The sequence below is a fragment of the Phragmites australis genome, chromosome 1 (genome assembly GCF_958298935.1).
Source record: "Phragmites australis chromosome 1, lpPhrAust1.1, whole genome shotgun sequence".
NCBI classification, from domain to species: Eukaryota; Viridiplantae; Streptophyta; class Magnoliopsida; order Poales; family Poaceae; genus Phragmites; species Phragmites australis.
In genome coordinates, this window is record NC_084921.1 from 43,424,423 (window position 1) to 43,443,223 (window position 18,801).

At 43.9% G+C, this 18,801-nt stretch overlaps 2 protein-coding genes across 7 annotated transcripts; one reads left to right on the forward strand and one right to left on the reverse strand.

Moving 5' to 3' along the window:
• The first annotated feature begins 7,314 nt into the window (after nucleotides 1-7,314).
• On the forward strand, nucleotides 7,315-10,753 carry LOC133920988 (protein NUCLEAR FUSION DEFECTIVE 6, mitochondrial-like). 6 transcript variants are annotated; one of them, XR_009910194.1, is made up of 5 exons: nucleotides 7,315-7,578; nucleotides 7,683-7,813; nucleotides 9,407-9,443; nucleotides 9,960-10,032; nucleotides 10,411-10,753. XR_009910194.1 is itself a non-coding variant. In XM_062365680.1 (4 exons), exons 1-3 carry the CDS (start codon nucleotides 7,436-7,438, stop codon nucleotides 9,424-9,426), a joined length of 294 nt encoding a protein of 97 aa, XP_062221664.1. In that variant the 5' UTR covers nucleotides 7,315-7,435; the 3' UTR covers nucleotides 9,427-9,443; nucleotides 10,411-10,753. The 6 variants fall into 6 exon arrangements, 3 of the variants coding, with proteins under 3 accessions (XP_062221664.1, XP_062221682.1, XP_062221672.1); XM_062365680.1 differs by lacking the exon at nucleotides 9,960-10,032; XR_009910191.1 differs by lacking the exons at nucleotides 9,407-9,443; nucleotides 10,411-10,753 and adding an exon at nucleotides 10,209-10,399 and having other exon boundaries at nucleotides 7,316-7,578.
• A 730-nt stretch (nucleotides 10,754-11,483) lies between these two features.
• LOC133921010 (uncharacterized protein At4g28440-like) lies at nucleotides 11,484-13,986 on the reverse strand. The gene is made up of 2 exons (XM_062365708.1): nucleotides 13,640-13,986; nucleotides 11,484-11,946 (listed from the first exon to the last, which is right to left on the reverse strand). The coding sequence occupies exons 1-2, from the start codon at nucleotides 13,869-13,871 to the stop codon at nucleotides 11,756-11,758; spliced, it is 423 nt and encodes a 140-aa protein (XP_062221692.1). The 5' UTR covers nucleotides 13,872-13,986; the 3' UTR covers nucleotides 11,484-11,755.
• Between the last annotated feature and the right edge of the window lie 4,815 nt (nucleotides 13,987-18,801).

Here is an 18,801-nt window from a genome sequence, read left to right on the forward strand (position 1 = left end):
TCTCCATCTCTTTCTCTTGCTCAATGGGGAAGAACTGATGAGGGGGTGAGCGGAATAGAGCTAGGTGATTGCCTTAGGTGGCGGTTCTGAGTACTGGCAGTTAGATCGTGTGGAAGCTCATTCAGACTGTCTGGGAACAGAGGCTACATCAGGTTCTACACGCCTCTAGTGGTTAGACTGACGATGGCGCGGTTGGACCGCCAGGGGGGTCTTTTCCTGTCTTTCTTTCTGAGGGTTTTGGGATCTTCCTAACCACCTCCAAACCATTTCTACTTACATATACCCGGTGGAATCGCGCATAAGCCAAAGACATGTGTTTTCAAAACATTTTTGATTACTTAAAATATGATTCCAAAATACCATGATGCTTATGCAAGCTTAAATGCCTAAATTAGGACTTTTGGGACATGAAAGCTTGACTAGACCTGTGTGGTCAAATCTGTAGAGTAGGTGGTGCATGAGACATTTGAGTGTAAACTTTTTTCGCTAATTCAAGAACAAGAACCTCATGAACATATTCAAGCGGTTGTGCGATCAAAACCAGCAGTAGAAGTTTGATGCTCTTTGGAAGACACTGGATGAGCTGACGAAGAAGCAAACACAGGAGCGTGCAGGGAGGCACATGAGGGGGCCGGAGGATGAACCAATACCGCTTGAGTCCCTGCCAAAGGACAATGAAACAGACATCATGTGGAGGACCAGGTCATTTAACAAGTGGATTGAGAATGAGCTGAAGGAGAAATAGGCTCCTTTCTACGACATAAATGGGGCTAGGTACGACATTATGACTACAAATTTAGCAGAAGTTTACAACTGAGTGATGAAAGGTGTGAGAGGGTTGCCACTGGTGGAGATTGTAGAGTTCATACTTCAAGGGACATGCAAGTATTTCAAGGACCACTATACAGTAGCATACACAACGTTGAATAATGCTAGTATGATTTATGGAATGAAGATGACTAACTATATGGAATACAAGGCGGAAAAGGCAAAGATGCACCGGGTAAAAATCATGAGAACTGCACAACACGGATACAAAATTCTATGCAGGGACAAAGGAAGGAGAGGGGGCAAGCATGAGAGAGTTATCCATGAGTGCACCATGTTTCATGACAGGTGTGTTTACACCTGCTACAAGCTGATGCTACTATAGAAGTCATGCTCCCATGTGATTGACACGTGTGTTGTGATGGGTATGAGGACTCGAAGGTATGTCTTTGACTATTTCAAAAAGGAAGCTTTGTTCGACACATTGAACTATGAGGTCTACGATTTCAGAATTTATGATTCTTTCATGAAGGAATCTGGGCCTGATCGTGTGTTCATCCCTGATCTCGACGAGATAAAGCAAAAGAAGGGACGGCGCATGACTACGAGGCTCCATAATGACATGGATGAAGTAAAAGCTGGGCATCGCGTGAAATTATGTAGCAAGTGCAACAAAATATGACACACTTACAAGAAATGCATCGTTGGTGTCCCAAGTGTGAACCCGACGAAAGTACATCCTTTCGGGTCTGGTGCATATGGCAGATGTCCTAGGGGGTCATTGGTCATCGGCTTCATTGGCTCATTTAGATCAATTAATATTGTAGTTCGTGGTGTGATGAATATTCATGTGCATAACATTGTACTTTACTATTTTAGTATTGAAACTGTCACTATGTGCGAGGTTGTAACATGTTAGGTTGTGATTTGTTCACATATTTATATATGATTTGAGCAATCTATTATGCCATGTTATACGTTGGATGTTTATTTGTTCAGTTCCTATAAATAAAGATTAGTTGAGACCAGGTCTAGAGTGGTTGACACTTCTTACTCTGTGTTTATTGCATATACAAATGTAAATAACTTGTGAACATGCATGTATGGTGCACCTGGAGCTGCTTGATCCTGACGTCGACGTTAGGCACCGTTCGTATCGCACCATGATGCAAGCTGAGGAGATACATCTTTACAGTGGTGGTGAGGTTCCAAGGGCAGAGATGAGCGCGGTGTTTGGCCACATTATCTGGAACGTGGCCAAGGTCTTTCGATCGATGAGCTGCGATTCATCCTCAAACATCATGACGGGACCATGAGCATTGGCTTATACCCTGTCACGCCCATCCACCACCTTCACTGAGCCGCCGCACCCACTGGTATGTCCGAGCTTCACTGTCTTTGACCCCAGCTTCCTCTTTGACCCCTACTACAGCGAGGCGGTCCTTCACTGTCGCTGTTCACCCCCACTATAGTGGCATGTTGTCTCGACTTTCATTCCCCGACGCCATTGACCCGCACTACGGTGTCACAGGGTCTAGGCCAGCTTTCACTAGTGGCGGTGACCCCTTCTACCCCACCAGAGGGATGACACACCCTTACTTCGCAGACCCAGGTCCTTCAAGTTCTTGTGTCCTAGGCTCAGGTACGACACTCACTTCATGCATAACAAATTTTTATGTATGTCATAATTTATCGATGCTAACATGTTTTCTTCGTTGTTCCATGTGCAGAGATCGAGGATCTCCAGGACGTAGAGGCACATGGTAGCTATATGGAGCTACTTAGCAGGGACGTTACTCAAATCCCTAGGTACCTAGCGAACCACTCTCGGGGACACAGCCCTCTCAGGACGAGTACGCAATTCCACCGCTGGTTAGACGTCCTGCGCGGCCGATCGTTCCACCAGACCACCTCATGTACTCAGCTAACCAGATGGGAGCGAGGAGGCGCAGGGTCTCGAGGATGAATGCGACCAGGGGCCTCGTCCCTAAGAGGGGACGCAACTTGTATGCAGCTATGTCATTACTAACATGGTGTTATGTAATTGTCTTTGTTCAAAGTACTATGTTATTGTTACTGTAATAGTATCTTTCTTCAAACTACTCGTACAACAACCATTCTCAAGACATCCTGACGATAGTGGACAGATGCAGCAACACATATTCTTTCTTTACATTGTTTTTCAAAATAGATGCAATCAGATATATACTCAATTTTCTATAAATACCATTTATTATTGAGTAAAAAGGCATCGCTGTCAAAGGCTCCAAACAAGAACATGGTGCTTTAGACATGAAGTGACCACATGCCTCAACTTTTAGCATGAAATGACAACACCTTGCAGCAGCACAACATCACTACCGTGACTCACACTTTAGACACGAAGTGACCACACAACTCATCTTTAACCATAAAATGACAACACCTCTATTATGACTCAGGCTTTACACACGAAGTGATCACACAACAGAGCTTTAAGCATCCTATCCTATAGCTTGTACACATCCTGACCACACGTAGTAAAATGATGAGGAAACGCTCGGTCATTACCTTATCCCTTCTTCTATAGTACCACACATCTTTCTCTCTCTATCGGCGGACGCTTTCGATATCTGCTCGAAAGGAATCCCTAAGAACCACCCTATCATAGCAACAACTCTCCCTCCAACACACTCAACAGTTACTGGCAATATACCCCTTTGTGTATATAAGGGTAACCCATCCATGATTACTTCTTCTCTAACACAGTCTAACACAATTCCTTCCATAGCTTCCAAGTCCAGCTTTAGGTCTGATAAGGGAAAGAGAAAGATGGGCCCTTACGAGCTATGGCGCGACATCCTTGATAGATGCAAGCATGAGGACGAAGAGCGAAGGAGAAATGAAGACCAAGAGCAGAAGAAGAGGGAGCTAGAGTTGGAGATAGAAGAGCATGAGGCACGCATGCCACGGTGCGACTGCGGTATAATAGTAAGCTTAAAATCGTTCTCAATTACCACAGTTGCTTGGTTCTGTTGTGGGGTAAGTGTGCATGACATCATACCGTGCTATGAATTTTATCTAATTCATATGCTTCCCTCCATCAGTATGAAAAGCCCAGGTGCAAGTACGAATGGTTCGCGAACGAAGAAGAGTATGTGAACATCAACTACGGCTACAATAAGGCTGAGGCAATAAGGTGAGCGGATGTTGAATGGCCGAAGATGAGGCTACGAGAGCTCAATGAAGAGTGGTGGGATAAGTACCTCACTACATGCGGTAACATACAGGTTCCTTCACAATGCGTGTATAGCATACTGGCTGTGCTGGGGCCTATGGCATATGGAATGGCATAAGGGTACGTGTGCAGTAAGCCCTACCCCTATAGATGCAACTTTCAAGAGATCTGGTGGGAATATCTGGATGAGAAGCCTTCATCTTTTCCACCTGCTCAGTAAATATTTCCTTGCACCCGACAATCTGTCTTTCCATAAGGCATGCTTCATTTAGCGATAGAGTACTATATGCCATTGTAACTTGTCGTAGAATGTGTACAAATCGGTGCATATTGCCTTATATACTGTACCCACATACAGATAATGAATGCTTATGATGACCCTAATTTGTGATGTACTTTACTTTCTCCAATGAAATGATCGGGTTTTATCATTGTACCAATACATTTTTTCTAAACCTAATACTCCCATAGGATTCCAAGCATAGGCAACAATAACTCCTTGCTGAACTTTTGCAAAATGAAATGATCACACCAAGAAACAATTTTTATTGGGAATCTTTATCAAGCATCAATGCCACAACTTTTCTAACTTTCACAACGAATCCTATGCTCCAGCCCCCATGCACTCAGTCCATATATCAGCCCCCAGCCACTATAAATAACCTCACCCTCATCCATTGATACACGACTCATTTCTCAGCTTTCTCAACCACAATGTCTTCCTTAGCTCCACCAAGCCCACCAAAAAAACATTAGAGGATTTTCATCTCCCAGGGGGTCAAACCGTTGATGTGCTTCTGTGATGACTCCTGTAAGCTTCGCGAGTTCCAGGACATCTTCTACACATATGGTCTACACTTCTTTATGTGTGCCAATTACCAGCACGACAAGTCTCGACATAGACCGTATAAGTACACATCTATATAGCGACATGGATCACTCATGTGACACTTTTTATATGATTTTATACATTATCTTACTAATCTCCCATCTTTTTTTCATTTATTCAGTCTCCTCCACCTATCTATAACTTCATGGAATGGCTCGATATGGAGCAAAATAAACACTATAAGCGGTTGGTCGACATGAGAATGCGGTGGAGGAGGGAAGCGTACGAACACTGGTGAGTACGAGTAATAATAGGAGAAACTACGACTTAAACGTCAGGAGGAGCAGCCCATAAGGAAGACAACAACGGAGCATGCTGTAGCTGAAGCACGTGAATCAGAGAAGGAACGGAAGTGGGAGAGAGACAGTTGCGCTAAGCCAGTTGCGCTAAGGCGTAGGGCCCCGAAGTCCTGCAAAAGGGTAAATATCCTAGGTGCACTTAATTGAGAGCATCTATTGTAACCCGATATTTTTATTTCCTAAGCCATGTTAGGATTAGTAGCAGTATGCTATTAGTTTAGTTTGTAGGCATACCGTACTTGCCAATGTTTGTTGTCGTCATCTCTTTATGGTTAGGATCCTTTCATGAAACGACAATAAACCCCAAGCCCCGTATAATATTTGTCAGCGTATATTACATCTATTTCGGGTTCTATGTTAATAGTGCTTCACAACTACAATTATCTGAAAAATACCATATTTGCCAATGTTTGTTATCGTCATCTCTTTATGGTTAGGATGCTTTCACGCAACGACAATAAACCCTAAGCCCCGTATAATGGTTGTCAGCGTATATAACCTCTATTCCGGGTTATTAACATATTCCGGGTTCTACGTTAATAGTGCTTCACAACTACAATTATCTAGAAAAATAGATTTTGTATCATCCTAATATTACTTTATAAAAAATTACTCATATAATTTTATATCAAATGAATAAATAAATATCGATAAATTTACATCGAACCAAAAATTTTAAGGAAGAATACCATATATGCCATTAAAAAAAGTTAATGTTCTCTATATGCTACTGAAATTTTTTAACTTCCTTATTTTGTCATCGGTTTTTATCTTTTCTTCCTTCCCTGCCATTACGTTCCACTGCAGGCACAACTCCCGTCAAAACACTGTTCACGATTCATAGAAGGTAGCGGCTCGTGCTCCTCCAAATATCTATGATCTTCTATTCCTCTAAAAATTCTAATTTTTTTTATATATTTTATAATCTATGTGTAACCTATTTTAATTAATTCATCTAAAAAAACTCAGGTAAAATTTAAATTTAAATTATTCAGAAAAATATTACTTTTACATCCTCTAACAATTGTTATGACATCAAATAAAATCATTAAAATCTAAGAAAATTCACTAATGTTTTTATTATATGATAGAATAATTTTTAAAATTATTTATAGACCTAGGTTATATGGTGAAAACAAGAGTTTCTTTGTAATGCTCCATTTTAATTGCGACGATAAAAATGTATATAAATAAAGTATTACAAAGTAACTCATTTTTTTAACATATAATCTAAGGCTAGAAATAATTTTAGAAATTATTCTATCATATAGGATGAATATTAGTAATTTTTTTCAGATTTTTATGATTTTATTTGAGGCCTTAATAATTGTTAGAAAGTATAAAAGTAACATTTTTGAGAATTTTAATTTAAATTATACACATATTTTTTGAATGAATCTAATTAAAATAGGTAGCACATAAATTATAAAACATGTAAAGAAAATTTTAGGATTTTTTATACAGAGGATCACAGATATCCGAAGGAGGAGGCCGCTATGCTAGATGAACAGTAACCATGAACATTATTTTTGACGGCCGTTCTGGGAATGACTGAAAAGGAAGAAAATATTCAACTGATGGTAAATAAGGACGTTAAATTTTTTCAATGGTATATAGGGAACATTAACTTTTTTCAATGGCATATGGAGAAGTTTTCCAATTTTCAAAATAATAACCACCATCGACAACTATTTGTGTAACTAACATTTCTCGTTGAATTAATGTGTTCTATTTTTCAAATTGTTGTATAAAAAAATTATGTTTAAAAAATAAAATTCTACATATACATATATTACTCATTTAGTGGGTGAGTACAATATGTGATCCGCTGAATGAGCGATATGAAGATTTTACCCGTTCAGTACGTAAGAACTTGATCTCACTCGCTAAACGGACGAGATATTTCTCTCTCTGATTATTTAATTCGTTGACCGTCGGGCTTATAAGATCTTGTTCATTCAATAGACAAGTTATGGCTCTCACCCATTGAACGGACGGCTATAGACTCATCCTGAGATTTTTTGAAATAGTCATGTATTCTTAAAAATATTAAAGAAATAAAATATATAAAAAATCGTGCAAATCACGGGGAGGGCCGTTGAGTGGCCGTGGTGCGAGGCCCGTCCGCGCACGATTCCAACGAACCACCGCCTCCTCCCCCAGCCCAGCATAGCCGTAGGGTTTATTGGCGTCTCCCTTTCCGTCCGCCCCTCCTGCCGCGCCCGCCACCACGCCGCACCACACGCACACGCCTCGCCGCAAATGGCCGCCGCCGCCGCGAGATCCCTCCTACGATCCAGCGCCCCCTCGTCCCTCCGCAGCGCGGCGGCCAAAGCCACCTCGCGTGCCGGTGCGGCTCCACTGCCGAGGCGGCTGCCCACCTCTGCTCCCCGCGTCCTCCTAAGGTACGCGCAATCTTAGTTTTTGGGTCCGTGGGGTCCCCGTCTTTTTGTTCCCCATTTGCTTGATCTGGATGAAAATTTCAATGTCTGTGATTTCGAACCTGTAGGTCGCCGGTGGAGATGAGCAGCGTGTGCCTGGAGTCGCTGATGCCCATGCACAGTGCCACGGCTTCGGCGCTCATGACGTCGCTCCTCGCCGCCCCGGTTTGCAACAAGGGGTTCGGTTGGCTCTCCGAAGGTGATTTGCTCTGGCCTCAATGTCATTTTCTTTTGAGTAAATTTCAAAAACCCACAACTATTTTGATATATTTGCAAAAAAAACTATAATTTTCTCACCGTAGGCTCATCTATCAGCCTCGGCAACAGTGGGCTCACGGTGAGAAAATTGTATTTTTTTATAGCATGTGTTAAAATAGTTGGAAGTTTTTTAAATGAGCATCAGAAGTTGTAGTTTTCTGGAATATATGTCAAAATAGTTGCAGGTTTTTGAAATTTACTATTTTCTATTTCTTTTTGGCAAATTTAGATGACCAAAGTTATAAAGCATATCTGTTTGTCGCCATGTAGTAGAGTGTTTTGGGCTGATCACAATTCACAAACACACCAATCATCGAAAAAGTACTTCATTTTCCTTAGTAGATGCCTAACTTTTAGGTTGTTTTGAAGTTGCAATAAGAGTTTGAATTTTTGGGGTAGCATAACAGGTTAATGTTCTATACCCAAACAAACAGACTACCCCCTTTTGCTTGTGGACATTCACGCTCCCACATTGTGTGGAACATCAACCTAATTCTACTACTCCTGCGTGAAAGATTTGGTTCGATTTGAACGAATATGAGTTCACATAGTTCTGACCAGACCACCTAGAGTTTCAGTGGAAGTTGTGCACAGAGCAATCTTCAATCCTTTTTAGGATGTCCCAAAAATGTGTTATCCTATACAATACAAATATGCTGCTTACACCAGATCACCTTTGACATAACCAACAGGTTTTGATCCGTCTGTAGTCATTGGTTTCAATTCCATTAGATATTTTTCATGTTTGCACAATCCAACATCACCGGTTTTCTAGTTAGATGAACGATTTGAAATATTTTATATGAACAGGGGTAGGATAATGTGACATTTTCACGTAGTTCCTAGGTTTGTGGCACTATATGTGTGTGTATGTGTACGTGAGTCTATTCTACGCTTAGGTGCACTATAGTTTACCACTGTGCACACCCCCATTTACAGCTAAAAAAACTATCAGTTACAATCCGCTAGATAGATTAGTTACAATTGCTCGTCTAGAAGTACATAATTGCAACACGAGTTACAATCAGTTTAATATATATAAGGACTGGAGTTACGTTTTAGATTGTACTACGATTATGATCGTGTTCCTTAGGTTGTACATTATTAGGCAAGAAATTCGTTATGAATTACGTTCATCCATAACGCAATTGCAACTCAATTTTTTTTTTATTTACGTCTGATTGTAACTTCCTGTCTCGTGGATTGTTACTCTGCTATTTTTTGGATTGTAATTGGGGTTGGCGTAACAATAATTAGAGTTGAGATTAGACATGTAATATATATACAGTATGAGTATATACTATTTTCTGAGATGTATATACTATTTTCTGAGATGTACATACTCCTTCTGAACACCCATTAGAGGGGGAGTATGTACACCCGGTAGCTCAGAAAAAGCTTCATATACAGAAAAGTCCCCATCTCATAGCCACCATGGAAACCATACGCATTTTCCAATTCAAAATTGAAATATGATAATGAAGTTTTCCATGTTGAAACCAATCTTATACTTTCCGCGTGGCCCTTGTTGTAGGTCAAGATGAAACTAGATGAACTTCGGGCCCCAAAAGGTGAAATAAACATTAAAGGTTCCCTTACTAATAACTGTTGATGGCTAGGTTCCATCACTAGTTTATGCGTCAGAATGATATGCTGAAAGAGAAGACCGTCATCTTTATTTTAAGGAACCGCATCAAAAATTTTGTATTGCGCACTTCCACATTAATAAATAAACATGTAGCAGAATATGAAAAATAAACTCTGTTCTTTCTTATGGAGCTAGGACTTCTTATCGTTTCTTGTCTTGCAAAATGTGATAGCCCAGCAGCTATTGTACCACATTTCATTACACCACATCAAGGACTTCCAAATATTGTCAATTTTTGAGCAATCTATCGTTGAAGTTGTGGACCGTTTGGCCATACCAGAGACTTCTTTCTTTGACTGAGTTTTCCCGCCGGTTTTGTTGAAGTTGAACTCTTCATGAATTTAGTATTTAAATAGAATGTTTCTAAATTTGAATATGACATCATCATGAATTACAAATTTGAGGAAAAAGGGACACTGATTCTTTTGTATTGGCTCAGCTGGCAATGATGACGTGTGACAGTATCTAGGTGGAACGTAGCAGATTATAATCCCGTCACCTCAAATCTACAGGTCTGGTCAGATCTTAAAAACATCCATGATAACATATGTTTATAGCCATTTTCTATCAATGTGCCATATTCTTACAAGATAGAAATAGTTGATAATTAGTCTATCGGCCACAATAAATCTTTGTTCATTTTTTGTTCAAAATATTTGTTTTCTTGACCCATTGTATATCTCTATAGGCCTGTGATTAGTGCGATGGAAGTCATCTTGGATGAAGACTAGCCCATGCTATTTGTCTTGCCATCTCTGTTACATTCTTTTTATCCGTGATAATTGATAAATGAAATTCATGGGCGTAGAGCAAAAGTAGCTTTTATCGCTGTTAACTTTTATGATGTCAATTAAGAGCTCTAGCTCAGATTATTGCGTTTCTATTTGTAGATGGATGATCTGTCGCCTGCTGTGATGGTAAGCTGGTTTGGGTTATGGAACACCTCGTGAGCTTAAAGTACTTGGTCGGCGTCTCAGTTGACATGTTTTGTGCTCTGGGATTCCAGTTTGTATAAGCGTTTACAGGGTTATACATGACATTCACTGGTGGTTATCCAAGCAATTTCAATCTTCATTAATTCAAGTCAAAAGTTATGCTGATATATTGTTTGCCTTTTTACTCTTGGTGTGGTATCATAATCTCTTCAAACTATGTTCTGAAGTATGGATTGCAAATTATTTGAGCCACAAGGTTTCTTTCTCTCTTTTTTAAGCCAGCCACACGGTTTCTGTATGTGGAGCTGTAGAATAGAAACGCAGACTGGTCCTTTCCCTTGCACACAGGCCCTCTCCACCGTATCTGCATCTGGGATGACTTGCAGTTTGCTACTGGCCTAGCCCAGAGCACGGTTTGGTTCCAAACCGCTCGACCCGTGAAACCAGCCTGGACCAAACCGTAGTTGCGGTTATGTACGGGTCGGTTTGGTTTGCACAAGAAACCGGCTAACCCGTCTCCTTCCAATTGCGCCATGTAATTGTCTGACACCCGTGCTCTTCGATTGCTGCCCTTGTGTTGTCTGTATTGGGGCAGCCGCATCGGCCTTGGCGGAGACGCGCTGAATCGGTGCTTCGCAGAACAGGACACCGACGTCCATGGCAGGAGGGGCTCACGAGCAGGAGAAGCCGAGCGAGGTTGGGGTGGGGCGGAGGGGGTGGGGGTGGAGAAGGCGGGCATCCATGGAGGTGAAGGTGGGCGGAGAGGAAGAAGTTTCAGCCGTGGAGATCTGCAGCCTCGGAGAGAATTAATGGAGGCGGTGCTACTGAGGTTGAAGACGATTCAGAAGTTTCATTTCTTTCGAGCGAAGAAGACGATACACAAACCGTCCAACCCATCCAATCCAAACCAGCGGCGCTTCCAAGGGTTACAAAGAGTGCCCATCTGCAGCAATCTTACTGATATGGACACATGATTCAAACGCGATTCACAATATTTGGAATATGGAAACTATAATGCAAAACTTAAGTTCTCAAACGCATCAATCCATTCAGAAGAGCTCAAGATGCATCAGCGTATTAACTGCTCAGCACGTGGCGTTTGTTCATACAACGACAACGCTGCAGCAACTAATATCCATTCATAGGCATAAATGCATGATAATAAGGAGCTTGAACTAGTTCAACCCAACAGCTCTAATCTACTTCATAAGCTCCATCATCTTATCAAGTTATCGTTCTTGATGATGCAACTTTCTTTACCAACAAGCGTTCTGGTTAACAAACGAGATGAACAAGACCTTCACTCTTCAGCAACGTTGACAAGCTCATACTCCACAAGTGAGAGGTTGTTTTCCTCCTTCACAGTGAAGCTTGCCGGTTCAGTGACTTCGACGCGACCCCATTTGTCCACAGCAAGCCTCATTGAACCTTTGAACATGTCAATCTTTGCATTGCGGATAATAACAGTGCTGTCAGGCTTCAACACGTCAACTGTCAAAAGGCGTAAACTTGTTAGATATCACCCACGTATAACCATGTGCATGTATGTTTGGCGCAATAACAATTGAGCTGGGCATGATAACATTTGAGCTCTAACACATGTGAGCTGAGGATCCACAAATTTCAGTCAACCTATATTTGTATGAAAGCATGTAACGTACATTCACTTGTCATATTATCATTTACATAATATGCTTATCATCACAAGCAACACAAAAATAAATATGTAATGAAGCCCAACAAACATAGTATGAACAGCACACATTTGAGATTTGAGTGAGCACTTATGGAGAATCAGATAATAATGTAAACAAGTTAAGACAACATGCACTTTAGAGCCTATACTGGTATGCAACTATGCAGACATAGAAATCTGATTGACAAGTTAGGCTGAACGCCGGGAGCTCAGAAGACTGTCTTCAGCTAGGGGTGTTGCAGAATACCGTTCTAACATACAAAGCTTCCAAGCAGATATATCTATATTACATACCAGAACTTAACCAAAATGCAGTCAACACGAAGAGCAGTACACAATTGCATGTACAATTATTTTCCATATTTACTGAATATAGAACAAGCGAAGTACCAAGTACATTTCAACGCAAGAAGCAAGCCCTCATAGTAGATTAGTCCTAGAGAAAACAAAATCTTGCAGTTGACAGGGTCGCTAATAGGGCACAGACAAGTCACACTTGTAATATTATACAGAACTGCAGAAGAATATACAAAGAAATACCTATGCAGCTGCGTCATTTATCAAAGGGGGAAATCCGAAAACACTCCCACAAGTCACCCCCTTTTCCAAAAACACACCCACAAATCACTATTGTTCAATTACCCACCCAGAAGTCAACTCCCCTTTTATTTCCCCACCTCCACCCAGCTTTCCTCTTTTCTTTTTCATCTGGTGCCTGTCAACTCAATTCCCCGCCTCCACCGCCATTCGTGACACGGCCATACCAACGGCGGTTGCGGCAGCAGCCGTCTTTCTTGGAGAAGCCCGGGATGAGCATACACAGCACACCGCATGTGAAGCCATCCTCCATGCCGAGCAGCTTTGGCTCAGTGTGCTCGTCGTCGTCGTGCAGCGCCATGGTCCTCCCCTCGGCTTGGGACGCGGACCTTGACAGCGCGAGCGGTGCCAGGGCCAGCAGGAAAGCTTGGTCGTGGGGAAATAAAAAGGGGAGTAGACTTCTGGGTGGGTGATTGAACAATAGTGACTTGTGGGTGTGCTTTTTAAAAAGGGGTGACTTGTGGGAGTGTTTTTGGATTTTCCCCTTTATCAAACTAAAATTTTAAAAGGATATCAGCACCTTCCAGGTTCAATTTTATCACTCCACTATACCTTAAGATCAAATTCTACATCATCACAATCCAATTCCAGGCGTCATAGGCTCAAAGCATTGTTGATTTGCACAAAACAAGGACAAAACTGTGAATACATAGCATACAGCTATCGTAGACTAGATCAAACTGGAGTATTAAACTCCAGTTTTTGCCGTGCTAAGAAACGATGTGATATAGTAGCGTAATTTTCTTGCGCTAATGCACCAATATAATCATAAGCACGCCGCTCCAACCAGTCTCCCAAGGCGAAAGATTGCTCGCGAGTCACAAGTAATGCTGCATGACACCAAACAGAAGAATAGATTACTGTACAAACGGAACGCGGAGCGGATCCTACCCTGCTCGTTGCGGGCGGTGAAGAGGATGCAGCCGGTCTCGTCGCCGATGAGGCACTCCGCGATCCTCGTGGGCCGCGCCGCCGGTCCGGCGGCGGCGGCGGCGGGGCGGCCCTTCTGGAGGACGGTATTGGAGCTGAGCACCTTGGCGACGAGCGTGTGGCCGGCCGTGCCGGGCTTGAGCTGGTCCACCTTGACGAACACCGGCTTCCGCTTCGCCGCCGCTGTAGCCATGGAGACAAGCGCAAACAAACGCGACGGATAGAGATAGGATTACAGGAAGCGGAGGTGAAGTGGGGGCTGCCCAAACCCTAGATGGGGGAGAATTTAATAGGGGGTTATCGAGGAGGTCAACTAACGATGCGGCGGAGTAGTTAAGTAAAGGGATTTTTGTCATTAGGATGCTCATAAAGTGTGATTTGATTCACATTATATTGTACTCATCGTTTTTTTAGTTACATCGTGAAAACGTGATTTAATTCACAACATATCGTCTTAATTAAAATAATCATAGAATGAGTGAAAATACCTTATTACCTTTCTCCTCTTGCGCCCTCCGTAGACATGGACATGGGCTGACCTGACACGTGGGGTCCACGTGTGGGTGTGAGAGGAGGAGGGCTAAAGGGATAAGGTCGGTCGGCTTGGGTTGATTCACGGAGAGAGCGAGAGAAAGACTAGAGGGGAGAGGGAGGGAGGCCAGAGGGGATGGAGAGGAGGTCCGACCGAGCTCATCGGCGGTGGCTCCTCGCGGCGGCCTGGGGCTGAGTGGAGCCCAAGAGGAGGAGGAGGTTGATCGCGGCGACGGGAAAACGTACGGGCGAGGCTCAACCCGACGGCAGAGGGAAAGGGGTACCAGAGAGGAAGAAGAGTGCCAGGGAGGTGGAAAGACAACGCCAGAGGTACGAGGCTGACCAGGAGAGGAAGCTCACTGGTGGCAGCTTGTTGGCTGAGCAGGGCTTCCGTGTTGGGACAGCGGCACGAGTCGGCTGAGGACGAAGCCGAGCATACCGGTGGCACAGAGGAGCTGCGGCGGCAGGAGTGAGACTGGGGTGGCCGGGACGCTGGGTGCATGGTGGCGATGCAAGTTGGGCCGCCGATCGGGCTAGCCGAGCGACGTAACGGGGTGGGGCACGAGCGGCAGCGAGAAGACGCGCGGAGCAACAGTAGCGGCAGCTCTCCCTCCCCAACTTGTCTAGATCCACCCAGGGGTGCTCCTGAGCTCTCTCCCTCCTCTCACTCACTACCCTCTCCATTTCTCTCCACCAAATGCCTGAGCTCCTCCATTCCCCTCTGCTCCGTGCGCTACAACCGATCGAATCCACATCACCGCCGAGCAAATCCACATCGATGGAGACGCGTGGTGGTGGTTGACGGAGAGGGAGACGATGACCGCAACACTTGGCGACGGGAAAGAGGAGATTGGTGGCAGGAAGCGGACGGAGGAGTCGTAGCGACACTCCCGTAGTGGATCTTAGATGTGGTAGAGGAGGAGGGGAGAAGCCGCGGCGACGCTCGAAGCTACTGCTACTGCTATGCAGCCGAGAGGGAGAATGAGGGAGAGAGACGGAGCAAAGTGAGGCCAAGAGAGGATAAGGTGGCCCTGTTCTTGACGGTGGAGCTTACAACATCCAGAGGTGAGGAGGGGCAGAGAGGCATAGGTAAATGGTGGAGCTCCATGCCACTTGGATCTACTCCGCTTCGCCGGACTTAGCTGTGTTGTTGCTCTGGCTGAGGGGATAGAGAAATAGAGAAGAGAGACAAAGGTTGAGAGGTGGGACCAAGGGCATTTGTGTTATTTCGAGATTACTCTCTCACATTGTCAGCTGAAAATGCTTATTTTAATCGAGGCGGTGTGTTGTAGACTAGGCCACATTTTTGCAGTGCGGCTGGGACAAAAAAAAAGATGAGTACAGTGCGGTATAAACCAAACTACACTTTATCGGTGTTCTAGAGACAAAAATCCCTTAAATAAAATGTTATCATTATCAGAGTCAATAGGATAGATTGGTCTATTATATCAATTTCTCCTCCTTTCCAAAAGGTAAAAAAAGTTTCTCATCATTGCGGAATTCGGTTTTTATCTCTTTTTTTCTTTGCCAAAGAGAGAGTTTTAATAGAATTTAAGGAATGTTCTTATAAGGCTGGACGCTAACTCTCTCTTAACTCATATAGATAACAACACACTATCTACTCTTTTTTTTAGGGCAAATCACAAGAGCTTCTATTACACAGAAGTAGGAGAGTTGTCGTTGATGATTACGACCACCAAGCGAGGAGGGACGTAGCTCATCCAAACAGCATAAGAGTTATCAGGAGAGGCAAGCTTGGCACAAACATGGGCCGCCAGGTTTGCATCCCGATTTACATGAACAAAAGAAATAGAAGTAAATCTCCTACGAAGCTCTTGGACATCATGCCAAATGCTCGAGAAAAGAGAACGAGCGCCTCCCGGAGTAGCCATCATCTTGGCGACGGATGGATTATCAGACTCCAGAACAAGCTTCTGAGCCCCCAGCCTTGTGGCCATTTGAAGACCATCCCTAATCGCCAGAGCTTCTGACATAAGAGCATCCAGGAGGTTATCATACCAGCGCGTTTCAGCGCACACAAGATTCCCAAGGTCATTTCGCAGTACAGCTCCAGAGCCTCCAGTGCTGTTCGCCTGATAAAACGCCCCGTCGGTGTTGAGTTTGAAACAACCCAGGGCCAGCTTCCTCCATTTTACAGTGGCGCCACTCGTCTTCACAGGTTTCTGGTAGACCATGAACATGTCCTCAATCATCTTTGAGACATGACGAGCAGCAACAGTAGGGCTCCAACGATCGTCCCCATGGTGACGAATATTCCTACCTGTCCACAGCGACCAAATACAACATATAAAAAGTGCTACATCATCACCAGAGCACATATTCTTAAGCAGTGGGTCCTCGGCCCATGTCATTGGGTGAAGCACTGGGGGCTTCCTCCCTGTGATTTCCCGAATGCACTGCCAAAACATGAGAGCAGTTGCACACTCAAAGGCCACATGAAACACCGTTTCGCATGAATGCCCACAGTCCTCACAAAAGCTTTCCTTGGCAACATGTCGCCGGAACAGTTCAGCTTTCACAGGTAGGAAGTCGTGTATTGCTCTCCACCAGAAAATGCGTACCTTAGGGGGGAATTTTCATTTTCCACAAATGCTTCTAACATTCACCTCCAGCATGTGAGGTTGAGGCTACGCCTGTCCCGGCCCCCAGCGTCCTCAACTCCTCATCTTTTAGCAATCTGTATGCCGAACGGACTGAATATAGTCCATTCTTCTCAAAGGCCCATGCCAGTGTGTCTGCCATAGCCAAATGCCCCAACTTGATTTGCTTGATAGCATTAACATCCAGTTGCACAAAATTATTATGCAGATTTTGGTCATCCCACTGCCTACTTGCCCCATTAATCAGGCCCGACACTGTCACAGTAGTTGCCGACAGTCTCCTCGCGACTAGTTTCATTGAGGACAACACACTATCTACTGATAATATCTCTAATACACTTAAGGCTATTACCAAACAAAACTCGACTCTGATTTAATGTAATTGTTAACTGCGCAAGCTCATATGCAACTTTATTATGCTCCCTCTCAATCTTCTTGATGATTAGGCTACGCAGACGTCGGCTTGCGTGTATGGCTTCCTGGAATTGTAGAATATGGTCTTATCTTTGGCTGCCATTGAGAAAAAAAATGCAAAGGGGAGTATTTAGTTTGTTCTTCTACAATTGTAGAATATGCTTGTGCTCAAACTAGGACTGTGGCACGAACACACATACACGTCACGTCTCTATTTTCCGCCGTTGGATTACTAAGCTAAACGGTTGGCCGGATGGAATTGCTTGACAGAGAAATAAAAACAAGCAAACCGAGTGGAAATTGCTTGAAATAAACGACCAAGAAATTACTCTATCCTCTTTCTCTTATCTTCCCTCTTGACATACCTTCATCTTTCTCACTACTACAAAAACTATTTTTCAAAACACTAAGTAATCTTTTTACAGACGGTTAATTTGAAAAACCGTCTGAACAGTTAGTGAGGACCTTCTACGGTTACGGACCGTGGTGTTATTGTGCCTATAGGAGTGCTAGATGTTAGGCTCTAAGAGAACCTTAGTGATGACCATTTCGATCTCTTCATATACAATTTTCAATGTTCTCCGTAAACATTAGACATATGATTGTTTGTGAAAAGCTAGTGTTTTCTTGATAGTTAAGCTAAGTACGCCATCAAAATGTCTTTTCAAGCATCACCTTTATAAAGTGTCACATAATCTTTTTTAAGCATGATCATTCATTAATTCATTAACCGTACACTTGATGCGCAAGGAAATGGCAGTCAACCACTCGGTCTTCTTTTCTCTCGGAAGAAAACCTTACTTATATATATCCGTTCATCATCCATCTCAAAAAGAAAATATTCGTCCATCATCACCGCACGCCTTCATGTCTGCATTCTGCGTTCATTATACAGGTGCCGCGCGTGCGCGGCTGGGACTCGTGCCATGTGCCACCCCGGGGTAAAATCGGGCACCGCAGGTGGTAGCGTAGCGCGCGGTGGCGTTGGCAGCGCCGGAAAGGTCTGCTGGTCGCGAGCAGCGGAGTGGGCGGGGAGGACGGGAGCAGCGCCAACGCGGCAGCTACGGCTCAGGAAGCTCATCAGAGTACCGGACGGGCATAAACGGCCGGGGGGCAAGGGGCAGCGAGGAGCCAGGGACGCCGGCCGTTTTGGCCGATAGTGCGGTGCGAGGCTGCGCGCTCGGGAGGGTGGTTCGAGCCACCGGTGCGGCAACCGGGCCTGGAAACCCAGTGCACGGCAGTACCCGGCGACGTCGCGCATGCTCAGAGCGCGGCGCCCTTGGTTTGCAGCGGAATAATAGGATACTGCAGACCCGGTGGCCGAGAACAACGAGCGACGACTTTAACAAGCAGCAGTAGCACATGTTACCTCAAAATGAAGAATAGGGTGGTTGTCACTTTGGCACTGGTTTCTTCAGACAAACGGGTCGTTCATCTGATCGACCACCTCCAGGAAATTTCCACTTATACCTCCAGCAGAGCAATCGCATTCGCATTCGCATTCGCACAGCCTTTTCTAGTACAAAAGATGGAACATCTAGCCAGGTCAATTCCACA